Here is a 26,374-nt window from a genome sequence, read left to right as displayed (position 1 = left end):
TCTTTAGATCCACCCCTCTGTTTTTCAAGTTACTTCAGCTCAACAGAAATGGAAAATGATCTGCTAAAAAATTGTTCTAGCATATGAAACTTAGATGTACATTAGTTGTTCTTCCTCAGTTTTTATTTACCTATTTTGCATTGTGGTATTTTTGTATGCATTTAGATAGCCACAAACGTGAGCCATCTCTACTCTTAGTTCTAAAATGGGGAGGAGAATTAACACCTGCAGGCAGAGTTCAGGCAGAGGAACTAGGAAGAGCTTTCCGATGCATGTACCCAGGTGGACAAGGTAACTCATTTCATTTATTGGTGGCAAAGGAAACCATTTATTTAGACCGAGAACTTGGGGGGGGGGGGGAAACAGAAGCAAGATTATAAGGTGGTTTTTCTTTTGGTAGGTGACTATGCTGGATTTCCAGGATGTGGTTTACTTAGACTGCATAGTACCTATCGGCATGATCTGAAAATTTATGCTTCGGATGAAGGCAGAGTTCAAATGACTGCGGCAGCTTTTGCAAAGGTACTATGAAAATTATAATTTCAACTGAAAGATGGGAAAGGAATACAGGCTGTTTATAAGAAAATTTCGGAGATTGTACAATGAACTTTTTTTAAAAAATGTTTTAAATATTAAAGACATGCAAAATTAGCTACTTGGCCTACTTTCATATCATACATGCTTTCCTCTCACTTATGATTAGTAGTTCAATGCTCAGGTGCCAGGTATGGCGCGTGCATCCTGCAGCTGGGGCGGGGCACGCTGCGTTGAGCCTCTCCGCTGCCTCCCCCTCAGTTGTAGGGCGGCTGAGGGAGAGGCAGAGGGCAGATGTAAGTCACACGCCGTTTCAGGCAGCGTGGAGCCTGCAGGCACCCAAGCCACCATGTCACTCCCAGGAGTGACAGCCCCCGCAGTGTGGTGCCCAGTGCCAGCTGCATTTGTTGACTGAAATGAAATGTTTCATGAGCACAATTGTTTTATTTTTTATTTTTAAAACTCATATTTCCTCCCCCCTTAAAACTCATATTTTGGTCATTTTGTTACCCCTCTCAGTGATGACGCCCAGGGTGGACCACACCCCTTTCCTCCGCCACTGCTTGGCACATGAGCGCTCATGCGGGGGTGGGGGGTGGCAGTCATCTCAATATTGGGGAGGGCTCAGCCCCCTTCCCACCACTAGTGAGGGAGCCAAAGCCCCTTCTGCCCCCTATAGTTGGGGCCCCTGCACCAGTCATTCTGTGTGTGAAATTTATAAATTGCTTCTTTCTTGATGTGGTAAAACAGGATGGATGGAGACTAGCTTTTCTTTCAATTGAAAGCTCAAAGTCTGGGGCCTCTACTCAGGGGCACCACTGAAAGACTTCATGGGTGCCATGGTACCTGTGGGCACTGGGTTGATGACCCCTGCTCCAAGCCATATGCTCTAATCAAAAGTGGACACCACAATCATAGTTTTTCTTGTATTACCTGCCTGCACGTAGACCATAGTGTAATAAGCACTAAAAAGCAATAACTATTAACAACAGGTAGAAAGTTACTAGCATATATGCATGATAGGTATACATTGCTTAAGCATGAATTGAACTGGTGAGGGGATACACCAGGTGTACCCTCTTGAAAGTTTGACTTCCTGCCAGTGGAGAGGTGAGTGGTGACAACCCACACATGACCCCCTTTCTCCCTACAGAAAAGGAACTTATCCCATTAAGTACCAATGTTCACTTTTGTGCTTTAGACTATTTGCCACATTTCCCCTCATCACTCAGTTATTTTGTTTACCCAGGGACTCCTGGCATTGGAGGGAGAGCTTACTCCTATACTTGTCCAGATGGTCAAAAGTGCTAATATGAATGGGCTACTCGACAGTGACAGTGACTCTCTTAGCAGCTGCCAACATCGTGCGAAGGCACGCCTTAATGAAATACTCCAAAGAGACAGAGACTTTACTGATGAAGACTATGAAAAGGTTAGAAGATAACAAAGTACTATACTGTGCTCTAAATACTGAATGTGGGCAAATGTTGAAAATCAGTGGATTCTCTTCTAGCCATCTTCTGAAACTCTCCTGAATGGAGCACAAGGAGAATTGGGGAAAAACCACACACATTATAACTGGAAAAGTGTTTTGATGATAATTGAAAGATCAATTAAAATAACAAAAGCAGTAATAAACTGACACTTAATATAATTGTTATAATGAATGTGTGCTGAGCGATGATATGGTTATTTTTCTGATATGTTGCTGTCCATGTCAAAGCCCCACTCTTTAAAAGGCAGGAGAGTAGTACTAAAGGCATCTAAAACTGGAAATAGCCCTATGCTTCCTGTCCTTCCTTAAAAGGTTGGTCTTTCAAGACCACAGGGAAAATATGGCATGAGAATGGTTGGATGATGGCATCATGTGGATGCCCTGGAGAAAGTGGGTGAGTGAAGCATGGCAAATCCACACTAAATGTCTAGTGCAGAGGCACCTTGGTTTGAACAGTCTTAGATGTATTAAGTGGTATTCAACTAAGTTTTACTTAAAATAGACCTATTGAAATTAATGGGTGAAACTTAATCATCTTGATTTATTTCAATGGATCAGCTCAGAGTAAAACTTGGTTGAATACCACCCACTGGGTAAAAAGTAATTTTGGTGCGTTAAAGAAGGGTTTACTGGGCTGGGTAATAATCATGAGCTATGACAAAGGCAAGAGAGCAGAACTGCGGAAAATGGAGTGATTCTCCCCAGTTTTTTCTCCAGCCTTGGCGAAAGCAGTTCAGCTTTCCCGGCTCTCTCTATTCCTTGTCAGTTAAGTGTTTTTACTTCTTATTCTTTCACTGTTGTCCTTCTGTTGTCACTGTGTGTTTTTTCCACCACGCTGTGTTTTTTTCACTACGCTGTGTTTTTTCCTCCACTTTCCACAATTCTGCTGTCCTACCTTCATCATAGCTCATGATGATTACCCAACCCAGTGAACGCTTCCTAACCCACCAAATCTGTGCTTCAGATAAGACCAAACATCTTTTTTAGTTCCACAAGCACCATTTACTTCATTGGGACTTAATTTCTTTGTTTTATAACATTTATACACCACTTGATTGTAAAAAACAAACAAAAACCCTGAAAGCGATCATTTATTGAAAATCAAATTATGATTCTTAAGATTACCTGTTTTGAGGTTATAGTATCCTATTATCCTTCAGCCAAAAATAAAAATGAATAGAGCTAATGAATTCCCTTTTTATTTGATATCCAGCTCACACCATCCGGCAGTGTTTCTCTGATAAAATCAATGCAAGTCATTAAAAACCCTGTTAAGACATGTGATAAGGTATATTCCTTGATCCAGAGTTTGACATCTCAGATCAGAAGACGGATGGAAGATCCTAAGTCTGCAGGTAAGCAATTATTTTAAGCAGACTGTAATGTTAATGCTAGCTAGCCATGAAGGCTTAGGCAGTTTTAAGAATTTTGAGTAGACAGTATTTCTGTCAGTGAAATTTAGCTACTAAAATATATACTAATAGTGAGTTATTAGTGAAGAAAAGATAGGGTGCCAAGCGATTTATGGTGACCCAAAAGAAGAGTGGGTGGTGTGGCATGCAGTGGTAAAAAGGGCCAGTTGAGAAATGTGGGTGCAAAGAGAAGAGAGTATGCTATGAGACGAAGACAAAAAAGGAGGGGCAGAGTTAGCTAGATTGGAGAAAACCCATGGTGCAGAGAGAGTTTGCACTGGGGTGCAGGGGGAGGAAATGAATTTAACAAAAATAGTTTTAGAAGAAAACAACTAAAATTGAAAAAAAATGTTCTTTCTGTGGCCAGTGTAACAATCTATCCCTCTTTAGTTAATAAAGCTACCCATCAGAACAATATGAACTGTGCAGTCCTTTACTAGAGCTTGTTTAGGTCATGACTTTTGTCATGTAAGTGGGTTGCATTCTTTAATCTGGAAAAGGATATATTTGATGTGAAAGCAAATATACATGAGATAATTCTAACTAGAATATACTAGATCATAAATTTTCTTAATGTTTCATTTGATTTTACTTCATGTTACCTGATTTGATTATTCTTCACTAATAATTGTCCACCTAGATATTCAGCTTTACCACAGTGAAACGCTGGAGCTAATGTTGCGTAGGTGGTCCAAGCTTGAAAAGGACTTTAAAACAAAGAATGGAAGATATGACATCAGTAAAATTCCAGATATCTATGACTGTATTAAGTATGATGTCCAGCATAATGTCTCTTTAAAACTAGAAAACACAATGGAACTATATAGACTGTCAAAGGCGTTAGCTGACATTGTTATACCACAGGTATGTACTCTACAATAGTATTCTGCAACAACTAGATGTTTCATACTGGTTATGCTTGCTAATCAATATGGCAATCTATAACTATTTCCAAACGATTTGTGGTCCACTAACCAGTTTTTATAAATGGTATATATTGAAAAAAATATTGTTTGTTTCTGTTCCTTATTAAATTAAATAAGGAAAAATCTAGAGGATATGTAATCTAATAATTACATAGATGTATCTTTTCTATATATTGGCTAAATCCAGTGCAATCCTGTACATGTCTACTCACAAGTAAGTGCCATTGAGTACAATGAGACTTACTCCCTGGTTAAGCAGGCAGAAGATTACAGCCTAAGTTACTTTTACTTTGGTCCTAGTAAAATAAATGGGGCAGGTTAGTCATTGCTTAGCTCCTATTGAAATTAGTAGGACCTAATCAGTGACTAACTTACACCATTTATTTTAATGGAGCCAAAGTGCAACTAACTCCCAAGCCATAATAAACGAGTGACAAGTAGGTTCCTGCAACCAATCGATGCAAGACATTAAAAACCTATTGTGACACATGATCTAGATTTTGACATCAGATCATGAGGAATGGAAGTTTGCAAGCAAACAGAGTTGCGACCACTGTATTCCATTCCCCTCCCATCTTGGTTTTACCCCCTCCCTTTCAACAGTCAGTATTGTGTGGGCACTTGATATACTCAGTCCTCCGTGGGTTCTTTTGAGTGTCTCCCCACCCCTTAGGATTTTTCCAAGTGATGTTTTGTGCTTCTGCAAACCTCAGGATTACCCTGACTGCACATGAATGGTGCATATTTAGCTGCATAAGTGATTGCGCTCAGAGAATTGAATCTGAAATAGAAAGAACAAATGGGGTCCTATAGCAAAATATTGTAGCATGCCATGCATATATTCAGTGCACATTGTAGCTTATTTTTAATTATGCTCTTCTCATCCAGGAATATGGTATTACTGCAGCTGAGAAAATAGAAATAGCTAAAGGGTACTGCAATCCACTACTGAGGAAAATCCGGTCCGATCTTCAAAGAACTCAAGATGATGATACAGTTAACAAGCTCCACCCTTTGTAAGTTCCTTTGTGCTTGGAAAACTTGGTAGTGGTACTTTCTTGTTACTTTTATAGTGACATGAATCTAGCCATTTGTTGAGTAAAAGTATGACAACCAAATCCTGCTTGCTGCCTCCTCGCCCCCAAGGCTGCTTGGCTGCCAGGGCAGATCCCCACCAACCGTCCTGTTCTGCTGCTGCTGCTGCTTTCTCATCAGCCTCCAATGCTGCTGAGGCCATAACAGAAGCAGCAGCAGAACAAGACTGCTGCTGGGGAACTGCCCTTTCCCCCATCCTCACTGTTCCTTCATAGCACGTCTTGGCCAGCCACGACCCGTGCTGCTTGCCTGCCTGCCTGCTGTTCTGTCATTAAACTGCAGTAACCACCACCATATTCTTGTAAGATAAAGAGTCTTCATAATACTCCCAGCCACGCCAACTGCAGCATAACTACATTTTGCCTTTAAAAAAGACTATTATAGTAAGAAATACAAGATATATTTTTTCGGGGGGGGGGTGTGATCTTATGAAACAAAAGGGGGAAAATGTGAAATTTGTTCGCCTCATGGTCATTACACAGGTACTCTTTCACGAATTTAAGAGAGTTTGGGAAATTATTCTGGATTTTTTTTGATCTTTAGAAATTTTGATGATGGGGAGATGCACTTTAAGCTCTCTTGCTTTCTCTACAGGTACTCACGAGCCTGTATAATACTTGTTTACTGTCTCAGATTATTTTGCTCTTAGGTATTCCAGTGGGGTTATGTCTCCTGAACGTCATGTCCGAACTAGGCTATACTTCACCAGTGAGAGCCATGTCCATTCCTTACTATCAACGCTTCGCTTCGGTTCTTTATGTGATGTAAGTGATATCCTCTTCTGGTTGTTTTAGTTGAGTTGTGTATCCTCATCACTTTTGGAAATGTGCAGAGTACTTTATTATTATTATTTAGGTAGAAGTATTATGTGGCAACTCAAAATGCCACTCCCATGGGAATAAACTTTGCATTACAGAAAATCTACTGGGAGAGCTCTGGGTGGATTTGGAGAGCCATGTCCTAAAAACATTTTGAATAATGCAAACTTTATACTACTATGTGTAGTTGGGGGTTTTCCCCATAGGCAGAAATAGTTCTGTTACCTTTCATTGACTTTCCTTTGTTCTGAAACGTGTGGAAAAGGCTACTGTGAGTTATTTTATCTGTTCCATGTTTTGAAATATCTGCCACTTGACCTTTTAAAATCTATATGATATTCTCAGACACAGTCTGGCACATTTCTCTGACTGATGTTCTGCAAATTGATCATTATGAAGAGAGGCACAAGCTATTTGTAGAAGGGGTTGCTGCTAAATTGCTACAGAATTTCAGTTGTGGGCATGCTGGTAAACCTATCTCTGTAATCCTTCTTCTTGCCTGTAACCACATGCACAGCATGTGTACTGCACTTTTCCATCATCACCACTTGTTATCTTCCCCTTCCCCAACCCACTGTTATCATTTTTAAATTATATGCTCCTTGAAGTATTTTTGCCTGTACAGTTATGAAAATGCTTTGTATTTCAGTTTTGCTTCGCAAATAATAATAATATTTAAATTATGATAGGTTTTGGGAAGGGATGTAAAAGTGATGTAACATTGGCCTGTATAAGAATGCATTTTATTATAGTGCCATGCAATCCTATGTAGGCTTGCTTAGAAGTAAGTCAGTTGTGCTTAATGTTTTGTCCTTGGTGTTTCAAATTGCAGCCCTTGAGTTAGAAGCTAACAATTAGAAGTTAAGAGAATGTAGAGATTAGAAAGAAATTGTCACCCATATGCTTGCTGTACTAAACCTGTGAATTTCTTTTGATCTAAGCCATCAAAAGACGAACAGTGGAAACGAGCTATGGATTATCTAAATGCTGTCAGTGAACTCAATTACATGACTCAGATTGTGATCATGCTGTATGAGGATCCAAACAAGGTAAGGAAATGCTAAGCACATAGGCAAACCAGTATTATATACTTGGAAACATAGTTTAACTCCTTGTCCATTTTCTTTAGGAGCTTTCATCAGAGGAGCGTTTCCATGTGGAATTGCACTTCAGTCCAGGAGCTAAAGGCTGTGAAGAAGATAAAAATTTACCGTCAGGCTTCGGATACAGACCTGCTTCACGGGAGGTAAACACTCTTTAAAATGTTTCTTACGTACATGAAATTTGAGCAGGACTTTTCACAGTAGCTGAATGCTTAATATTGTATCATGACATAACACAGCTTGTGTTGTTGTACCTTTCCCACTTATTTGTAGAAAATAGCACATTTTGAATTTTGAGGAAAAGCTGTGGCCATCAGTCACAACATGGCTGCCATGGGGATGTGGCATGTCACAAAATTAGAGGGTGTACTGTCATTGCTGCTACCCTGGACAACATTATGTTGTGGAGGTTACACCATGTCACCTGCACAAAACAATGCTGTCGCTGTCTTAACAAGAAGCATTCCCCAGTACCAGGAAAAATGTACAAGGTGGCCATATCACACTCTTTCCCCCCTCTCCCTCACATTGCATATGCCACACACATGCCGACCAAGGACACACTTGTATTTCTCTCGCAGACACGTCACGTGCACACAGTCACACACACAAATGCCTCCATTTAACTCTCACTATCGTGCACGTGTGCGCACACCATACATACCTACATCTTTCTTTCTCTGACCAAGTACATTTCTCTCAATCACACACAGAGCATACTTGAGCACCCCACCTCACACCCAGACCCACACATGTTCAGAAAAGCCCTTACATGGGTGAAGGAAGTGTTGGGAATAAGGTCTTCTTCCACCCAGCCAAGAACAGCTCCACTGGCCTCTGCCTGCGACAGAGCCCCCAGTTTCACCCAACAAAAGGCCTTCCCATCAGCAGTTGTCTGCAAAAAAGCACCAAAACAGGGTGCTGCTTGGAGGGACTTGGCCAGCCTGTGATCTGCTGAATCCCTAGCTGGTTCCACTTGGTGGCATTGGGCTCAATCTGGGTCTGGTCATGATGCCAGCTCCAGACTGAGGTAGGCAAGAGCAGACTTTTGCCTGTCCACTGTCCTCTGCCCCAGATGGTGTGAACAGCTCCCTTGTTGGGGTATGGATTGCCCCGCCAGATACTAAGAAAATTTTGTTTTCTTGAAAGTAACATTCATAATGGACAAATCATTGTCTTCAGAATTGGAGACAGTTGCTAGGGCCTGACCGAATGTCCTTTCGTGTACATTTCCATAGCTCCATAGGAAGTTGCTTTATCCAAACGCATGTGGTACGTGGTTTGTTGCTGTTGGTATCCAAGGGCCATAATCCTTAATATTTGAAGGAATTATGTTTTCCACCTGCCGAATGTTTTGTGTCACATGAAACATCCATTTTCTTCCAGAATGATGGCTCAAGGAAAAACTCCCAGAAAAATGAAAGTGATGAGGAATCACATGCTTGTAGAAGGGATGAAACAGATCGATCTGTAATGATCTTCAAGCCATTGGTGTCAGATCCAATTCATATACACAGAAAGTCGCCTCTTCCAAGACCCAGGAAAATTGGTTCATCAGAAGTAAGTTTGCTGTTCCCATGCTTAACTACTGTAGAAACAGGCTCCTGTTTTAGAGAGATTTTCACATTTCTTTTTCTCTTTTTTAATGCATGGCAAATACATAGCTGTAGTTCTCTTAGGACTTTAACATTGCTTCAGACACTTCCATAAATTAATAACCAAAAGATACCACTATTCAGAGGAGTTTGGATCACTTAACAAGGTCTAAGTTAGTCTTCAGGCTGACTAATCTACATTGCTTGCATATACAATCTTACAAAATGTATTATTCTACAATAAATAAAGACATTTTTTGCCCTTTGCAAGAATGTTATGGTTCATCCCAATATATATATTTCCTAATATAACTGATTGTTGTAGTGTACCCTGAAAGCAAGACATTATCTTATCAATATGAAAGATATGTCTTCTGTCCCAAAATCTTAAATATTCTGAATCAAGGTTGATGCGGAGGTCTGTCATATTTACAAGGGCTACTTCAGAATAGTGAAGTAGGTGAGGAGAGAGTTTCTCTTTTTACCAGTCATTTTTCAGTAACAGAATAAAATTGCAAGAAACAGTATGGCCCAGTTCACACAACACAGTAAACCGTAACTGATGGTTTACCATGAATGCAGAGATCACTCCACTTTTGCTTTTCTTGTACAGCCAGCAGGAGCAATAAACCACAATCCCTGGTTTAGTGTTTAATCTGAACCTAGGAATCATGGTTTGTTCTATTCCAAACAAATCATGACATTAAGCCAAAAACAAACCATATTCCTAGTTTGGATGGAATGCTAAGCCAGGGAGTGTGGTTTGCTGCTCTCACTAGCTAGAGGTAAGGAGCATTCTGCACACTCATGATAAACCATCAATTGCTATATACTGTGATATGTGAATCCTGTATATGTTACAATTTATTTCTGGCATCATGCATGCACTAGTTTGTGTAACAGCCCTTGTCCCTTGACAAGTCAGGAGCAAAGACTTATGAGGCGTGGGTTGTACTATCTCCAGACTTACATGCTACAAAATGAATAATTCCAAATAATTTGGCCATTTGATATTATTGATTGAATTCTATACTATTATTTGGCTGTCTTGAGCTGTGATAAATATGAAGGCTAAAAAAACTCATTTTGTATCCAAGATCTTGTATATATCCTATGGGATTTTTATTTTTATTCTATTTTATTTACCTTTTTCCTCTGAAGCAAAGATCCCATGTTGTATCTCAGTTTTTCAAAAACTCCTCTCCGTTTCATAAGTGCCATGTGTTGTTCAGGACCCAACATCTAAAATTTCAAGTACTAAGCCTCTGTGTGTGTGCAGAATTATTTATGCTGTTATTTGGATCTTAACCTAATTGTACTAAGAGATGCCTTCACAAATTGTGCATCAGCTCACTACCAGTCACTGGCATCATACCTGCACTCTGGTAGGTGGTTGCTCAAGGCTACAGATGATCCTGCCACCTTTTGACCATCCCACTTTTCAGCAGGCAGCCTGGACTCTTCTAACAGCAGGCAGGTCACTTGACTTCTTAGTTCTACCCTTGTGTTTCCAATTCATCAAACCTGTAGTGAATAAAGTTTATAGCCTATTTAAACCAAGTTCTTTTCCCTCCTCACCCCTCCCATCTAGCCCACTCTCTCCCCCAATGTGGGCACATGCGTTTGTTACTGATCATGACAGTCTTTATCAGAGAGAAATTATATTTCTTAGGGATCCAAAAATATTTTAATTATTATGTTGTTCCAGGTTTTTTATGTGATGATACAGGAATATCCCAATAAATGCTGTGGGTTTTTCCAGCAGGCAAACATTAATGTTGAGCAGTATTCTACATATCCTTTGTAATTTTTCACACGTAGTTGTAAATTCTGCTTTTCCCTTTCAATAAACACTGTTTTTATTTTGCTGACTATCCTGAAACTTTAATATAGAAAGATTTGGAAATCATGGCTTCATTTTTACATTATATTTTTCTTTCTTCTTGGGACATTCTGTGTATTCATTGATAGGAACATGGAGAGATTCTTTTTAGCTGAATTTAGAATTCTTTCCCACTTCAATAAAATACCATTTTAAAAAGATTAATTTGTAAATGGTGTGTAAAGCAACGTGAAGCTGATTCTCTTCTATTTGGAGAAAGTGAACAAAAATCAAATAACTTAACCTTGAAGATCAAGGCTCCCTAAATATATATTGAACATAAATGTGTCTGTTATGTTCTTTCAGTGTGGTCCTGACTCTGTTTCTTGTGAATGTCTTGATCGAGACCTAAATTATTGTTGGTGTGCCAGCCTGTCACTGGTGTTTGGTTTAGTTCTTAGAGTTGGTCCTGGAGCTTAGACAGGATGTATAATGCTTATGCAGAGGATAGATGTGGCATGTGGATACAGAATGAAGATTAAATTTTACTGGCGTGTTTTGTTAGGGGGAAAACTGAGACACTAAAATTAAGAAAATGTTGTTAGTGTCATCAGAGGTCAGTTACATGTTTTTGTGAAATATGTGCTTTATTAATAGTGAACGCAGCACAGACAGAGAATTTGCTATGCTTAGCGAGAGGAACACAATTAACGGTGACATTTTAAAAATATGTACATATTCAGTTTCCTTGTCATTAGTACTGTTTAAGTGTCTTTAGTGAAAATAGTAGCTGAGTAATTCCAGTTGTTTGTATTGTGTGATTTTATTATAGGAAACACGGCTCATTACTGTATAATGCTGTTAAAGTTATTTAGAAAAGGGTGCATACAAAACTGTATTTCATTTTCTTATCATTTGGCTATGAATCTAACGTTGCATGCTTTGCTGTTTTTTTGCCCCCTTTCTCACTTCCAGGAAGAGAGCCCCCTGAGTGTGTCTAGCCCAGAGTGTATTGGTACCTGGCTGCATTACACCAGTGGTGTGGGTACTGGGCGTCGAAGACGCAGATCAGGGGAACAAATCACTTCTTCCCCTGTCTCCCCTAAATCATTGGCTTTCACATCCAGTATTTTTGGCTCATGGCAACAGGTTTTTAAACTTTACTTCATTAAACATTACTATGCATTCCAAGCAGAAAACAGCTGTCTTTAAGGACATCTAATCCCTTGTTCTGGATTTTATTCAAAGAAAATTATCTCACCTGTCATTAAAATGTGATTAAAAAAACACTAGTTACTTCCAAGAATGCTCGGGGGGGAAAAAAGCAAGTGCATGTTTTTTTTTTTTCCCTACACAAGTTTCACTGAATGTAGTTGATTGTTTGGTTTTCAGTTGGTTTCTTTTCAGCACTGTAGAGATGGAAATAGTTAGTTCCTCATGAAATAGACATCAGCTTTGGCTTAGTTGTCCTTTAAGACTTTTTTTTTTTTTACTTACAAAGCGAAACAAAAACAGCATTGAGTAATTTGGTGGCAGGTGCATTAAAATGATTAGCTAATAAATGAAACAAAATGTGATTTGAAGTAATTGGATTGGGGTCCAATATTGGTATTCCACAGTTGGGATTAGCATAGATTGTCTTTTCAATGGCCTATTAACTGTTCAAGAAAAAAATTGTTAGTACTAATCATTATTTTCTCTACTTGTGAACTGGAGGTGTCCTTTCTCTCTCTCTTTGTTTTGAGGACAGTTCTTCATCCATTGTAATGTATAACATTGTGAAATTTGACATATTGTGGGAATTAAGTAAAATAGTACATGTACTGAACAGTAAAATAGAATAGTGTACCGCTTTTATCCAACTCTGATATACCCAAAGTAGACCCATTGAAATTAATGAAACCAAATTAGTCATATCTGTTCATTTCAGTGGGTCTGTTCTGAGTAGGACTAATGTTGGATATAAAACAAAATACTTACAAATGGTTGTACTAAACAATGGATGGTGCCCTGTTACCGGAAACCCTCCCCCCCTCAAAAGAATGTTATTTTGATGTCCTATTGAAACTAAAAATTGCTTGGATATAGAAAAAAAGAGTTTTAGGTTAAAGGTTGTGAACATCAGACGTTTACCCTGATAAGAGCCTGTGCATGGATCAGTGACTGTAAGGTGACCTCATCAGCCTGTCTGTGTTTCCTTTTTCCCCCTCCCTCTCCCTTCCAATACAGGCGCAGTTTAGGAGTGTTCATTTGGTAAACTAAAATGACACAGTTGTCTGTGTTTTCATATCTTTCTTGGTGTCTGTCCTGTTTTTGTCATCATGAATGCCTGCTTGCACCACTTCATTGCAAGGATCTCATGAGTGAACTGGATTCCCTTCAGCAATATTGCATGACCTTCCATATTGTTTTGGTATCTCTACTAATGCATCATATGGCTTATTAATACTTGTCTGTCATGAACAGGCTGCTGTTTCAAGCTTAATGGATTCTACAATCCCACTAGTCTGTTTTTGTTCTTACTTATCCATTTCCCATGTCTAGGTCCCAACAGAAACCAACAGTTATTTCCGACCACCAAGAACTATTGTGGAGCAAAAGGCAAGCGGTATAGGTACGTATATATTTCCTAAAGTCCTGCTCCTTTAAAGTAGACCTACTCAGTTTTCAGTATTCAAGTTTGTTGATATTTTAAAAGTTAACTCCGTTGTTTGGATAATGTATCTTGAATATTTTAATACAAATAAGTCATTTGGTCATTGAATATAGAATATCAGTTGTCATTGTTGGCATGAATTTTTCACTTGAACCCGAACCATATTGTTGTTTTGACAAGTTAATAGAGACCATTTTAAGAGGATTCATCTCTAGGCTTTTGAGGGCTTGCTCCTTAGTCAGATGGGAACAGTTGAAGAGATTCTCCTGGTAATCAAAAACCTTTATTTTTCTCATTTTTTGTTTTCCATATACATTTAAGAACAACACAAGAGTAATGTTCTTTGCACTACCCCAAATTCCATCAACTACAGCTTTCAGAATACAGGCTTGGCTATTGTAACTGTTTTATTACAGCAAGCATCAGATTTATATTTCAGCAGCATTTTAGTACTGTAGAATGAATACTATTTTCATTCTGTAGTGTATTATACTACATTTGGTAGTGTATACTACCGGTACTTTTTTGCTCTGCAAATGTTTTAATATTATGGGTAACACTTTCATAGCATGTCAAACAAAACAAACACAGCATTAAATGCAGTCTAAGATAAAAATTTCTCCAGTTGTCTACTTAACTCTATATTCTTTCTATATGCACAATCTTTTTTTGTTTCTTCGTGTTTCAAAATTTTACCTAGCAAAATGCATACATCAGATGCTCTTGATTACTGGAGTTTAATTTTTCTAATGTTCTTCAATCATTGCACAATCCTGTTCTCTGTGATATTCCACATAAATATACTGTGTTGGCCCGAATATAAGCTGCACCCAAATATAAGCAGCACCTTTAAAATTGGAGAGGGAAAAGAGAAAAAAATCTGAATATAAGCTGCTCCATTCCTTGCTGCTCCGTTGCTAGCAACCTTTCCCCTTCCTCGCTCTCTCCCTTCCCAGCCTTGCGGGAGAGGATGGGGGACTATGCATAGGACGGACGCGACTTTGCCACACTTCTGCCTGCATATCATAAGGTCACGAATATGAGCCACACTTTAACTTTTCGTAGTCAGAATTTGGGCAAAAAGTGAGACTTATATTCATGCCAATACAGTACATGTTGATGAAAACTGATCTAAATGCAGGTATTTCTTAAGTTCCAAAGCTTCTCCACAGATTAGACATTTATATTGATATGTTTCATCAGATGTGCTGCTAATGTTTTCCTCACCGTTTGGTTGTCAGTGGTAATAACAGAAATTTTGAATCAGTGGTTCATGATTAGAAAGCAAATAGATCAGGTTTCAAAGGGCAAGGATAGGAGAAACCTCTCCTGAGCAAGTGCCATTGAGATGAATTTTATATTGGTAAGGTATTGTCCAAAATACATTACACCCAAAGTAGCCCTTTTCTTAGGTTTTTAAATGTAAAGTAAAATATTATTATGAGAGGATACCAATTTTGTAGTATGTAGAGAATTATTCTCTATAAACAAGGTTTTTAATATCAGACAGCAAAAGTCAGTACACCAGGGTTTGTTTGTTTTTAGAGCAGCCATTAACTTTTAAAAATACATTGAGAAACTCAACACATTTAATGGGATATGTCTGCACAAGCCACAAGTGGAACGCGTGCAAGAAAACCTGATCACATCCCATGAATTTAAGTGGAATTTCCACATGAAAACATGCTGATCTCTGTCTTTTGCAGAGTTCAGTGCTCATTTTAACAGATTCAGTTATAAACTGCAAATATTCAGTCTTGTGTTTCTTCCTCAACCATCCCTTTTTGTTTTACATTGACCTATCAGGCAGGTCTTTTTTTTCCTTTATCAAGTCTAACAGCAGAAAACAAAGGAAGTTCCCTTCATTAGAGTTCAGCCTTCTCTTTGTATATAATTAGTAAGGGGATTGTGATATATAGAAGCACAGTAATTTGTGGTAGTTACATCCTGAAAGTACCACTGACTTTATAAGCATATTGTGAACCTGTTCAAGGCAATGCCAGAGGCAGCCTCTTGTGTGGTAAGAGCGATATGCTTGCATGCTGCATGCATCCCCGATGTGAACAGAAGAACACCTGGTTGCTGTATGTATTTTCTCTAACTCCCATCAGGGTCTCACTGTGCGAGCCTGTTTAGCACTTCGGTGCTCGGGGGTTCTTCAAGTGCACCTAACCTACAGGATTATGCTCGTATTCATCGTAAAAAGCTGACTTCTTCTGGCTGCATAGATGGTATGTGCACACCTTCGCACATGCACTTACACCCACCCACTCATATGCACACATTAAACCTTGAAAGAAAGTCCTAGGCCTGTTTACAGAGTAGAAGCCTATAATACCGATCACTAATATTAATTTGTAGAGGGTTGTAGTGTCCCTTTATTTCTCAGAGATTGTGTTTAACGGCACACCGATGGAAGGAGGGCTTTTTCCCTTCCATAACAAACCAACTTAAAAAAAAGTTTATGTTCAACCTATGTTTAAAACCATTTAATTTGGTAATTTTTTCCTGAAATGGAACAAAAAGCCATTTATTGAGAACTAGAGAAATCAAAGGAGATTCATTAATATTTGTAAAGTCCTAAAAAGAGGTACGTTTGTTAAATTATTTTTAAAATTAACCTGAAAGTGTTTGGCTTGGGGCTTCAGAGTAACAAGCAGAAAAAAAATGTCAGCACCAGATTTCCACCATTTTACAATGTTTGTTAACTTTCTTGAGGGTAAGAAACATTCAGCTTTCTCCTACTGTCACATCCATGATATTCAATTCTAACCATGTATGTCTGTATGCCAAAATCACAAGCTCACCCGTATTTGTCTTCCATACACTCCATTAAACCTCTAGTAGTAACAACCAGCAAAGTTTTACCTGCTTTTAAACCTGTTTTGGCCTTTGCACCTCTCCCAATCCCTTCTGCATGCCACTCAGTTCTAACCTCCTCTTCATTGTTTTCTCCTCTTCTGTCCTTTCTTGAATTATCCCTCTTTTGGTAGCTGTTTTGAATTTCAGGTACCTGTTTTTCTCTTTCTCAGACACCACACGTGGTTCTGCTGTTAAAAGGTTTTCTATCTCATTTGCTCGACACCCAACCAATGGTATGTTTTGCTTTTATTTAAAAAAAAAGTATTCCCTTGCTTCATCCCTTCCAAACTTTAGGGTGTATAGTACTGTCCACCATCATCCTCCCTGATTCCAGCTGATCACATGGCCATATTGTCAATTATTAGAAATTCTGATAATTTAAATCCCTTTCCCCTTTTTAATTCCATAATCTAGTCTTTTAAAATTCACACATTCAAAATCCTTTTTGGGATGGGGTGGGGAATTAAATGAATTCCATGTCTATTTTTACGCAGTTTTCTTAATGACACAACCAATTAGTACACATAGTGTATGGTTTAAAAGCTTTCTGATCCTAAACAGCTCCTATTCCTTTCCCCTTCATATTCTTTGGCATCCTGCTGTGTTGGATATCTCTGTTCTGAACTTTTGGAACTCAGCATAAGAACTGCCTTACTAAACCAAACCAAAAGGTCCACTTTCTCTAGCCCTCTATTTCCAACAGCAACCACCAGATGGCACTGGGAAACTCATTAAGTTGGGCATGAAAGTGGTGGTCTGTCCTCTATTTGTCCCCCAGTGACTGGGATCCAGAGGTATTCAGCCTTTGAACATGAAGATTCTGATTATCTAGCATAGCTAACAACCACTGCTTAGCCTATTCTCTGTGAACTCAGGATTTCATTATAAATAACAACTGGAACTTGCTATCATCTTCTTGAAATCACATTAGACAAAATAAAAGTTAACTGAAAACAAAGTTCCCTACATTTCTGTCAGTAACCAAATGATTTGCTTCACCTTCCTTTCATACAGACAGCTTAAGTGCTTTCTGTAATGAGTTACTTGCCGCTATGTTTTCCTCCTGAGGTCTAAACGGCCTCGGTCCAGTATACCTGAATGAGCATCTCCACCCCCATCGTTCTTCCCGGACACTGAGGTCCAGTGCTGAGGGCCTTCTGGCCATTCCCTCGCTGTGAAAAGCCAAGTTACAGGGGACAAGGCAGAGGGCCTTCTCGGTAGTGGCACCCGCCCTGTGGAACGCCCTCCCACCAGATGTCAAAGAGAAAAACAACTACCAGACTTTTAGAAGACATCTGAAGTCAGCCCTGCTTAGGGAAGCTTTTAATGTTTAACAGACTATTATAGTTTAATATTTTGTTGGAAGCCGCCCCCATCCTGCCTCAACATATAACACATTTTGCAAAGCTTTGCCACTGAATTGGTCCTTTCATCACAGAAACTGAGCTGGCCACTCCTCCATCATAGATCAAACAGTAGCTCTCAGTTTCTTTATCCTTATTCAAAAGTTTCCAAAGCCGTTTATTAACTGAGTTCAGTGGTAAGGTAATATAATGTCTTCATGAAGCTGTAGATTTGTGTCTATTCCCAAATCATCATAATAAAATGATAGGTTTGCTTCAGTAGCAAATAATCTTTACTAATATTACTACAGTATTTCATACCTACACATGGAATTAGTTGTGAAAATGAAAAAAAAATGTGCACATAGACTCTAAAATTAAGTCATCTAAAGAGAGATATGCTCAACTTAGTATGCAAAACAGCTGAAAGTTGAGGTATGAGAGCTAAAAAATAAATATTTACAAATAAAGGGGGGAAATATATCATGAATAGCTGGCAGAGCACATTTTATCCAAATAGTATGTGCTTAAAATTTGTATATTTTTATCACAGCTGTGTTGATACAGATTGCTGTGATCTGATTAATATGTATCCTCACAACTTTCACAATTTACTGCATGGTTATATGTATTACTCAGAAGCCTAAATGTACTTCCTCAGGTAACTTGGGATCACTCCAGCTGCTTTGAAAATGAGGCGTAGCATACTGTTTGTTCTTAACCTTTCATTGAGGGCCTCCTCTTTTCTTTGACTTCCATAACTTTAAGATAACAATGCAACTTCTAAACCATTTCAGTCTTCCCCTTCCTTTCATCTTGAGTTCAAGATACATGGTGAAACAAGTATCTACTGACAGTGCTTTACTTATTTTCTGGGCCTCTGTGCAGAACATCCAGACCTCTTTAGGTGCTGGTCGGTTTCTTCTGAGGAATTTCTAGGCGCCAGTGGTATGTCTTTATAGCTTTCGAATGTAAGACGGCAGGGTGGCTTTCTAAGTTGCTGCGCTAACCCTTTCATTGTCTTTCATTTTGATGGAAACTGGTATGTTAAGAGGTCAGCTCACGTTGGCAGATCAGACATTTGAAGGCATACTGTCCAATACGTAGGTGTCTTTTTAAAAATAAAAGAACACAAATGAATAGGTTTTTACCATTTTCAATTTCAATCCAGTGGAAATGGCCTCTCGGCACATGTCTCAGGGTATTTCTCCAATGCTTGATAATCCAGTAATGAAGCTGCTAAAAGATGGGTGTGTGCACAAGTGAATAGTTGGTTTTTATTGCCTAGGTAAATAAAGCTAAAAGAAGTATGCAGAAATATAAATGACACTATTGAGCTTCAAGATTTAACTGTTTCAAAGGATATTTATTGGACATGAGGTAATTATAAGCACCAAAATAGACATGAGCACTTAAAGAAAATAGCCTGTCATAGTCCCATGAAATTGTTCCTTACATAGATACTCATACACATTTGTGGATTTTCTCCAGTCAGGGAAAGCTGCAGTTCTCGTGGAATTTACTGTAATGCAAAGAAAGGGTTCGCGCTTGCCTGCATGCGTAGTGTTGTATTCTTAGAAGAATTATTATGCATTAAACACAATTAACTGGAAGCACACACAGAGGCTTAACTGCTACAATTCAATAAGATACCAAAATGTTCATTTGCAAAGTTTCCTTCTCTAGAAATTTAAGGAGAGAAAAGTGATTTCAGATAACAAGAATTTGAATTCTTTAGTTTTGGAGTTCACTATAGTTTCCTTCATATTACATTTAAATGTACCTTGCACTAAAAACATGAATACTTTTTCATTAGCAAACCTATGTCATTGAAAAAAAAGGTCTTGAGAGAAATTTAGCAACTTAAGTAAAATTACAGTTTTTGTTTTCAGAATTATAATAGTGAAACTTTATATGGACAATTTTTTTGTGGGGAGCTGTCTGAATCAGTTCGCAAGTGCTTTTTAAAGCTTATATACGCATATGGAGTTTTAAATTAACGTTAGTTCAGGTATGCATGGTTGATTATGTTTTTACTTATGATGCCTAACCCTGGATTTCAGATTTATTTGTGGCTTGACAGTAACTGTTATAAAAGTAATGAAGCTGGATGTAAATAATATTAAGGAAACTTGTCATAATCCTGGAAGAGGGTTGTCCTTGCTTTCTTCTCAGAAAACAGTACTTTCAGACTTAGATGACCAGGAGTTTTGACTTGAAGAGCCAGCTCTGATGCCTATGGAAGTAACATAGGGACATGCTGAGCCTTTACTTCATTGATTTCTTAAGTCTGTTTTATATAGAAATTTATAAATTGAATGAAAACCTAGATTAGAGTTATTGGAGAGTACAATGGATAAGTAGGTCTACATCTGTGTAAGTGGTGGTTAAATTGCTGCCTCAGACTTATTTAAATAAAAATGTTTTTATATTATGTATTTGCAGAACCATGAGCTTCATATATAAGAAATTCTGACACCCTTTAATCCAGCTCCATATTGTTTCAGTATCTGAAGTCTTACTGTATGATTGCATGTGTTTGGATGGAGCCAGAATCATGTTTGAGGCTTTTTGGTTCCATCTTTCTCACTGCAGGCCTGCATGTGCCATGTGTCTACCTGAGAAAACTCCCTTCAGAAAGTCAAGTGATCATTCTGGAGCTGCTTCTGATGCAGTGCAAAAGGAGCAGAAATCTGGAGAGTTGCACTGGGTTCAGAAGTGCTTTGGTGCACATGGCATGCACGGGTCTCTTTGTATTCTGGCCTGTTAAGCATACTTCTGCAGAACATACCTTTGCCATTATAATTGCTCAGTTGCTTCCTTTTATGTTGGAAATATGTGGTGTGTGTGTGTCTGTGTTTTCTTTTTCAGGCTTTGAATTGTATTCCATGGTGCCTTCAATCTGCCCTCTAGAAACCCTCCATAACTCCTTGTCATTAAAGCAGGTGGATGAATTTCTTGCTTCCATTGCTGCCTCTCCTTTGTACGACAGATTTCAAGCCGCATCCACATTTTCTCTGCGTAATTACCTTTTATGTCTTTTGTTTCGCAAACTGCAAAACGCTGCTGGCCATAGGCAATCCATTGAATACTAGGATTTAGTGTTTCCTGGTGTGGGACTGATAAACTGTTTCAGATTTAATCAAATAAGTATTTCCTCATTTTCCCCATGAATTGGCATATAACCACACCACCCACACTGCAGCTGTCTTCTTGGCTGTCCTTGGAAGTGTAAGAGAATGCAATTTTACTCAAATTAGTCACACAATATGACTATAACACATACCCTGCATGTATGGTGTGCAAAATTTCTGTATAATGACAACACTTATTTGTGCAATTAAAAACTGCTAAGCTCCAAAGAAGTGGGGCTTCCATTCTACCCCTCCACTCCACACATATGTCCCATAGCTAAGCTAGAAACTTTGTTTCAAAAACTTAGGCAACTTCAGATAAGAGTTGCTGAGGTGGGGGAAATGAAGATCCTGCTTGGCACATACAGTGGTACCTCGGGTTACATACGCTTCAAGTTACAGACTCCGCTAACCCAGAAATAGTGCTTCAGGTTAAGAACTTTGCTTCAGGATAAGAACAGAAATTGGGCTCTGGTGGCGCAGCGGCAGCGGGAGGCCCCATTAGCTAAAGTGGTGCTTCAGGTTAAGAACAGTTTCAGGTTAAGTACGGATCTCCGGAACGAATTAAGTACTTAACCCGAGATACCACTGTACCTCTCTGTATACTTGAAGTAGCTTATTGGACCCTGAACACTATGATGCCTATAGCACATTATTCTCTTTCTGCTCGAACACTGCCATGCAGATTTCTTGATATTTCTGTAACTAACTGTAAATGATAAATTCCCAAATTCCATAGTAGGGCAATACCTTTATTAGGGCATCCAAACTTGTACAAAATAGTGAGAAAGCTTTTGAGCTGTCCAGAATTCTTTGTCAGGCTAGGTTTTAAGCAGAGCGAGAAGTGAGGGGATAAAAAAATGGGCCTAGTGTTGAAACCATGAAGTCTGCATTGTGCTTGGTCTCAAGATGGAGCATATATATTTCACATTCCAAGGTGCAATGCAGGTTTCAAGTTACACCTGCTAGGATGAAGGAACACAAAATGTCTGATTTTGTAAATTTAAAATTCTCCAGACCTGCCACTAACTTTAAGCAAAATTCTCAAGTTCCTTGTGGTAGAAAACAGCAGTAAAGAGAAGCATAACAGTTTTTAAATTAGCAAATCTTGGTGCACTAAGTCAAAAAAGTGAGTAGAAGCTGAGTTAGGTATCTTTACCTAGTACTCAGAGATAATATGCTCTGAGGAAAAAGTTATTTATTCAGGTAGTATTAGACCCTCTTACTCTAGTTTATTATCCTACTCTTCAATAGCTAAATTTAGTAGTTTGCAAGCCATACACAAAGAAGAAGTACATAAGAAAGATATCAAAATACATATTTGGCCAGATATCTATTTTCTGTGCATGCATGCCAACTTCAGTTAGTAGACAGCTTTCAGGTTTGTCTAAATAGGTTTCTTGGAAGCAAAAAAGATGACTGTTTAATAGTTTAAACATGACGTTGACAGAAACCTATAGATCCATGTTGATGAAGAGAAATATTGGAGCATAATATGTTCACTGTACTATTCACATAAAAACAATGTACACACTTTTCAGAGGCAATTGTTCAAAGAATAATACAGCCTTTGTTGATACTTTATATAATCTTTTCTTCTTCAGCATTGACAACATCCAGTTACTTGAGAAAGAATAAGATAAAATATCTTTGTAACTTTTATTAACCCTTTTAGCTTCGCCATCATTTCTGGATGCAAGAAAAAACTCTTTAAATACATACACCCCTGCAAAAATCCAACCAACGCCACAAGAAGACCCTTTGAGTCGGCGAGAATGTTCCTCGACTATGTCAAGTGAGTAATACTTGAAAAAAACCTTTTCACATCCATCTTAATTATTAACAAGAACCGTCTGAGATTGTTCAGAATCATTTTGCTTTATACTTTAAGAAATTTGAGAGCATTTTGGTGTGGATTGGTCTTATTTTTCTGTCTCATTATGATGTATTAGACAAGGAGCGGTTTGGGGGCTCCAGCGAGATCTCATGGATCTCTCACAAGATCTCACTGGAACCTGCAACCACATGATTTCAGTAAGTGAGGCTTCGGCAGAGGGGAGGCAGCAACTTCCCATTCACCTCAGACAGTGACCAGGGAAAGGCTGCCCCTGGCTCCCATCCTAATTTTATTTTTGTCAAGTTTCAGAGATATCGTAATATTGGGCATGACATAGCCAAAGTTGTATTGGTTTCAGTGTTTTAAGTTTCTCCTCCTGAAAGCTAACTGACACTAAAATGCTTGTTTGTCTTGATCATGTGTTTATTATTATTATTATTATTCACCATAAGAAACATGATCCTGTTTTGCTTGTGTGCAGGTACCAGTGTTTTTTCGCCTCCTGTTTGATACATCATAAAATGCCAAAAAAGAGTTAAAACAATACTTGTTTAGCACTGGTGGTTAAACTGTCTCAGAAGAAATGAAGCAGTTCGAGGAAAACTGGAAGGTGCTGCCTATGCCATCTTTAGCAGTGTATATTTCTTGTAGACAAATAAGTTAGCTTTAAAAGGCTATTCATTTCTCTCTGTGTATGTGTTTCCCTGTATATAAAATAATTACTGAAGTGCATATATAGTATATATTCAGGAAAGGTGATTTCTTTGTTTCTAAAGTATGAAAAGCAAAGATGTTTACACCATTGTTTTAAGGAAATGGTTATCTTTTAACAGAGAAACTGCACACGACATTTACCATCTTTGTTGTCCTAAATTAACGCACAAACCAAAGCAGCCTAACATACTGATTTGCATTATAAAGGAGCAGCTAATAGGGAGATAGGAGAGGGGTAGAAAAAGCCACCATTTCCTTTTTGCCCTACAGTAGACCTTAAAGCCCGGACATGAAAACTTATTCATCACCAAAGCACATTAATAGGACTCTGCTTAACAGATGCCTTTATGAATGTCTATCTGTGACAGCATCTCAGTGGTTGGTTCTTTCCCCTCTGGTAGAAATGCATAATGGAGCTGGATGATAAATGAAAAGCACTTAAGCCCTCATACTTTGAAGGTACACACACCATTACCTGAAAAATAAAAGGTCAGATTACTTTGAGCCATTTAAGTGCTAATATAATAATTGTAATATTAGAAAGGTTCATTGTTAGAAAGAAAGCTGTGTTATTTTATGAGGAAGAAACAGCTTAAACTCATTTCACAGAGAGTTTTTATTGGAGCCTGGCTCCAGTTTTTGAAAAACAGCAGAAAACTGCAATTTGAAGTGGCTGAACAGCTATACCTTCTTTGGAACTTCTCAAGGCTCCAAGTAACTTAAAGGCAGATGAAATAGTAAACATTAGAACAAAAAACACCTGCAACACGAGAGGCCATTGTTTTATAGGGAAATATTTTGCTTCCAATTCTGAAGGGCCTGGCATATGCCCACTACCAAACTTAAGGAACTCACTGTCAGTGCTGATCTGTGTCACATCTTTTCTCCATCAGCAGCTGTGCTGGGGGGAAAAGACATAGGTCTTTACTCCTCTCCATGGTAGTCCTGCTTAAATGGGCTAAAGTCAGGGATAGTATTTCAATCTTACACCTGAGTGCAAAATATTGTTTTTTGATCCCTCCCCCAGCTTAAATGTGGCTTCTGCAAATATCTCTGCCTTCCTGTTGCTTTCAGCCATATGGAGGTACAGGTTAACAATTCTGGTACTGCTTAGGTGATTAAAGGTCTCTATTGTATTGTATTTGCGAATTAAGAGCTAATTACTAGTATGTTGCCTAAACTGACACCTGGCACACACAGTCTTTACCTGGGAGCATCTCTTTTTTAAATACATTTCCAAAGAGAGCAATTTTTGTTTGGGTATAGGTATGCTGGGTGCAGATGACATGCCCTTTAATTTCCTTGTTCTTTGCATGTTTACACCAGACCCTTGACATTCAAATATACTTTGGTTGTTAGTGTCTGTGCTTTATGAGCTCCTCTCCTAAAAGTAATTTCCTGTTTACACTTTTCCTAAATGCTCTTCTATTTTGTTGCAAAGATGACTTTCTTCAAGAGATTTCTTCAGAATACTGCTTAAAGCATAGTTCACGTGTGGATAACAGGGCTTCATCAAAGCAGAAACAGCTGGTCTGTTAATATTCCATGCTGGGAACTTTCTATATGTGCAGATTATATTGTCAAGTTTTGAAATTAAAAGAAATTGTAGCATTACCAAATCTACATAATTACTGTTTCAGCACTGAACACTTGAACATAAACCAATACAGCTAATGTTCCCATCATTGTCCTTCTCATCTCTGCTGTTAAAGACAGCTGAAGATTTTATTAGTGCTATGAAAATCTTGAGAAATCTTGGTGTTCTTTCAAAACATATTCAGGTTTGTCAATTGTCCTAAGATTTCCTTTGTGACATGATTAATTGAATGCCTTTTATTTTCATTATAAAATATAATGGATTGGGTCCAGGCTTAGTAAGTTTGGACCCACTGAAATCAATGAGGCTTAACTAACTTGTCCTATATCTCTCAGTGAGTGTACTCTAAGTGTTAATTATTCTGAGTCCAACCCAGGGATTAATATTAATGTGATTCTCATCAACAGCAATATTTTCCTGTTAACTACCAGGAGACCTACCTTCAAATATAATTGTTGTTGTTTTCTGTGTTTTTTAAAAAGGCTTTGATTCTCATCCTGGCAATTGTCCATGAAAGTGGATTTGCTAATTATACTTGCCATTGCATTGCTGTGCATATTTCATATGAGGTCATATGATAAATTCTTAAGTATGGTTTAAGATACCAAATATATAATAGATTCGTAACTACTCCTTGCAAACATTTCATTATCTATAATGTAAGTTTATAATATGGACAATGTTTGTCTTGCTCACCTCTGAATGTATAAGTTATGTTTACTGTTTTTCTATAAGAAAATGTTATAATTTAAGTGTGCATATCATTCCAGACAACCAAAGCTTTGGCATATTTTTGATCTGCTCTTAAATAAAAGAGTCAATAGCAACAGATAGTGTCTGTTCTGTGTATTCTATAATAAATTCTTAACTCTCACTTTACTTTTCTGTTCTAATAAACTACAAGTGTTTAAAATAAATTGCGGTAGACATGTACCACTTTATATTGGAAAACACTTAGGCCTGACACATTAATATTTTGCATGAGAAAGGTGAGTTGGAAATATCCTTGTGTTCTGTGCCCCAGTAACCACCTGTTAGATTGCTATGATTGGTTGTATCCAATGGTGTCCATGTGTAAGCAGAATGGATTTCCACATGCACTTTGACTTCATTTTCTTCTCCACACCCCCGCTTTACCCCAACCCTACTCTGTAACCCCAAAAAATCTATTTCAGAGATTTGGAAAACTTGGGAGATTTGAAGGGAGGCATGAAGACTACAGGAGGGAGGTGAGGAAGAAGAACTCCACTTGTACAGTACTGAGTTTCACCCAATAACGTGTTGCACACTGAGCTTTGAAAATGTCCAGAAAAGTACTGAATATGGCAGCAAAGACTACTGACTGTGAATGTTGATGCAAGCATATTATGCCAGTACTCTTATCACCTTCTCTAGCTTCCAGTACATTTCCTAGCCCAATTCAAAGTACTG

The 26,374-nt window shown here is 38.3% G+C and overlaps 1 protein-coding gene across 24 annotated transcripts in view; it reads left to right on the top strand.

The window, feature by feature from the left end:
* Positions 1-25,772, top strand: part of PPIP5K2 (diphosphoinositol pentakisphosphate kinase 2) — a 51,273-nt gene extending 25,501 nt beyond the window's left edge. For 3 of the 24 annotated variants that reach the window (XM_079995323.1, XM_079995327.1, XM_079995314.1), the window contains exons 16-34: positions 166-291; positions 401-522; positions 1,784-1,966; positions 3,243-3,384; positions 4,082-4,305; positions 5,256-5,383; positions 6,112-6,226; positions 7,222-7,329; positions 7,410-7,526; positions 8,770-8,943; positions 11,776-11,949; positions 13,030-13,053; positions 13,345-13,414; positions 15,568-15,687; positions 16,489-16,551; positions 18,550-18,609; positions 20,533-20,682; positions 22,471-22,590; positions 23,114-25,772. In XM_079995323.1, coding sequence (XP_079851449.1) covers positions 166-291; positions 401-522; positions 1,784-1,966; positions 3,243-3,384; positions 4,082-4,305; positions 5,256-5,383; positions 6,112-6,226; positions 7,222-7,329; positions 7,410-7,526; positions 8,770-8,943; positions 11,776-11,949; positions 13,030-13,053; positions 13,345-13,414; positions 15,568-15,687; positions 16,489-16,551; positions 18,550-18,609; positions 20,533-20,682; positions 22,471-22,590; positions 23,114-23,142 — 2,249 coding nt within the window. In that variant the 3' untranslated portion in view covers positions 23,143-25,772. The remainder of the gene's footprint in view (positions 1-165; positions 292-400; positions 523-1,783; positions 1,967-3,242; positions 3,385-4,081; positions 4,306-5,255; positions 5,384-6,111; positions 6,227-7,221; positions 7,330-7,409; positions 7,527-8,769; positions 8,944-11,775; positions 11,950-13,029; positions 13,054-13,344; positions 13,415-15,567; positions 15,688-16,488; positions 16,552-18,549; positions 18,610-20,532; positions 20,683-22,470; positions 22,591-23,113) is intronic. The other 21 variants (XM_079995330.1, XM_079995329.1, XM_079995332.1 and 18 more) reach the window with 19 other exon arrangements.
* The last annotated feature ends 602 nt before the right edge of the window (positions 25,773-26,374 follow it).

Source organism: Podarcis cretensis, assembly GCF_951804945.1.
Source record: "Podarcis cretensis genome assembly, chromosome: 11".
NCBI lineage: Eukaryota > Metazoa > Chordata > Lepidosauria > Squamata > Lacertidae > Podarcis > Podarcis cretensis.
This window is presented reverse-complemented; position numbering and strand designations above follow the sequence as displayed.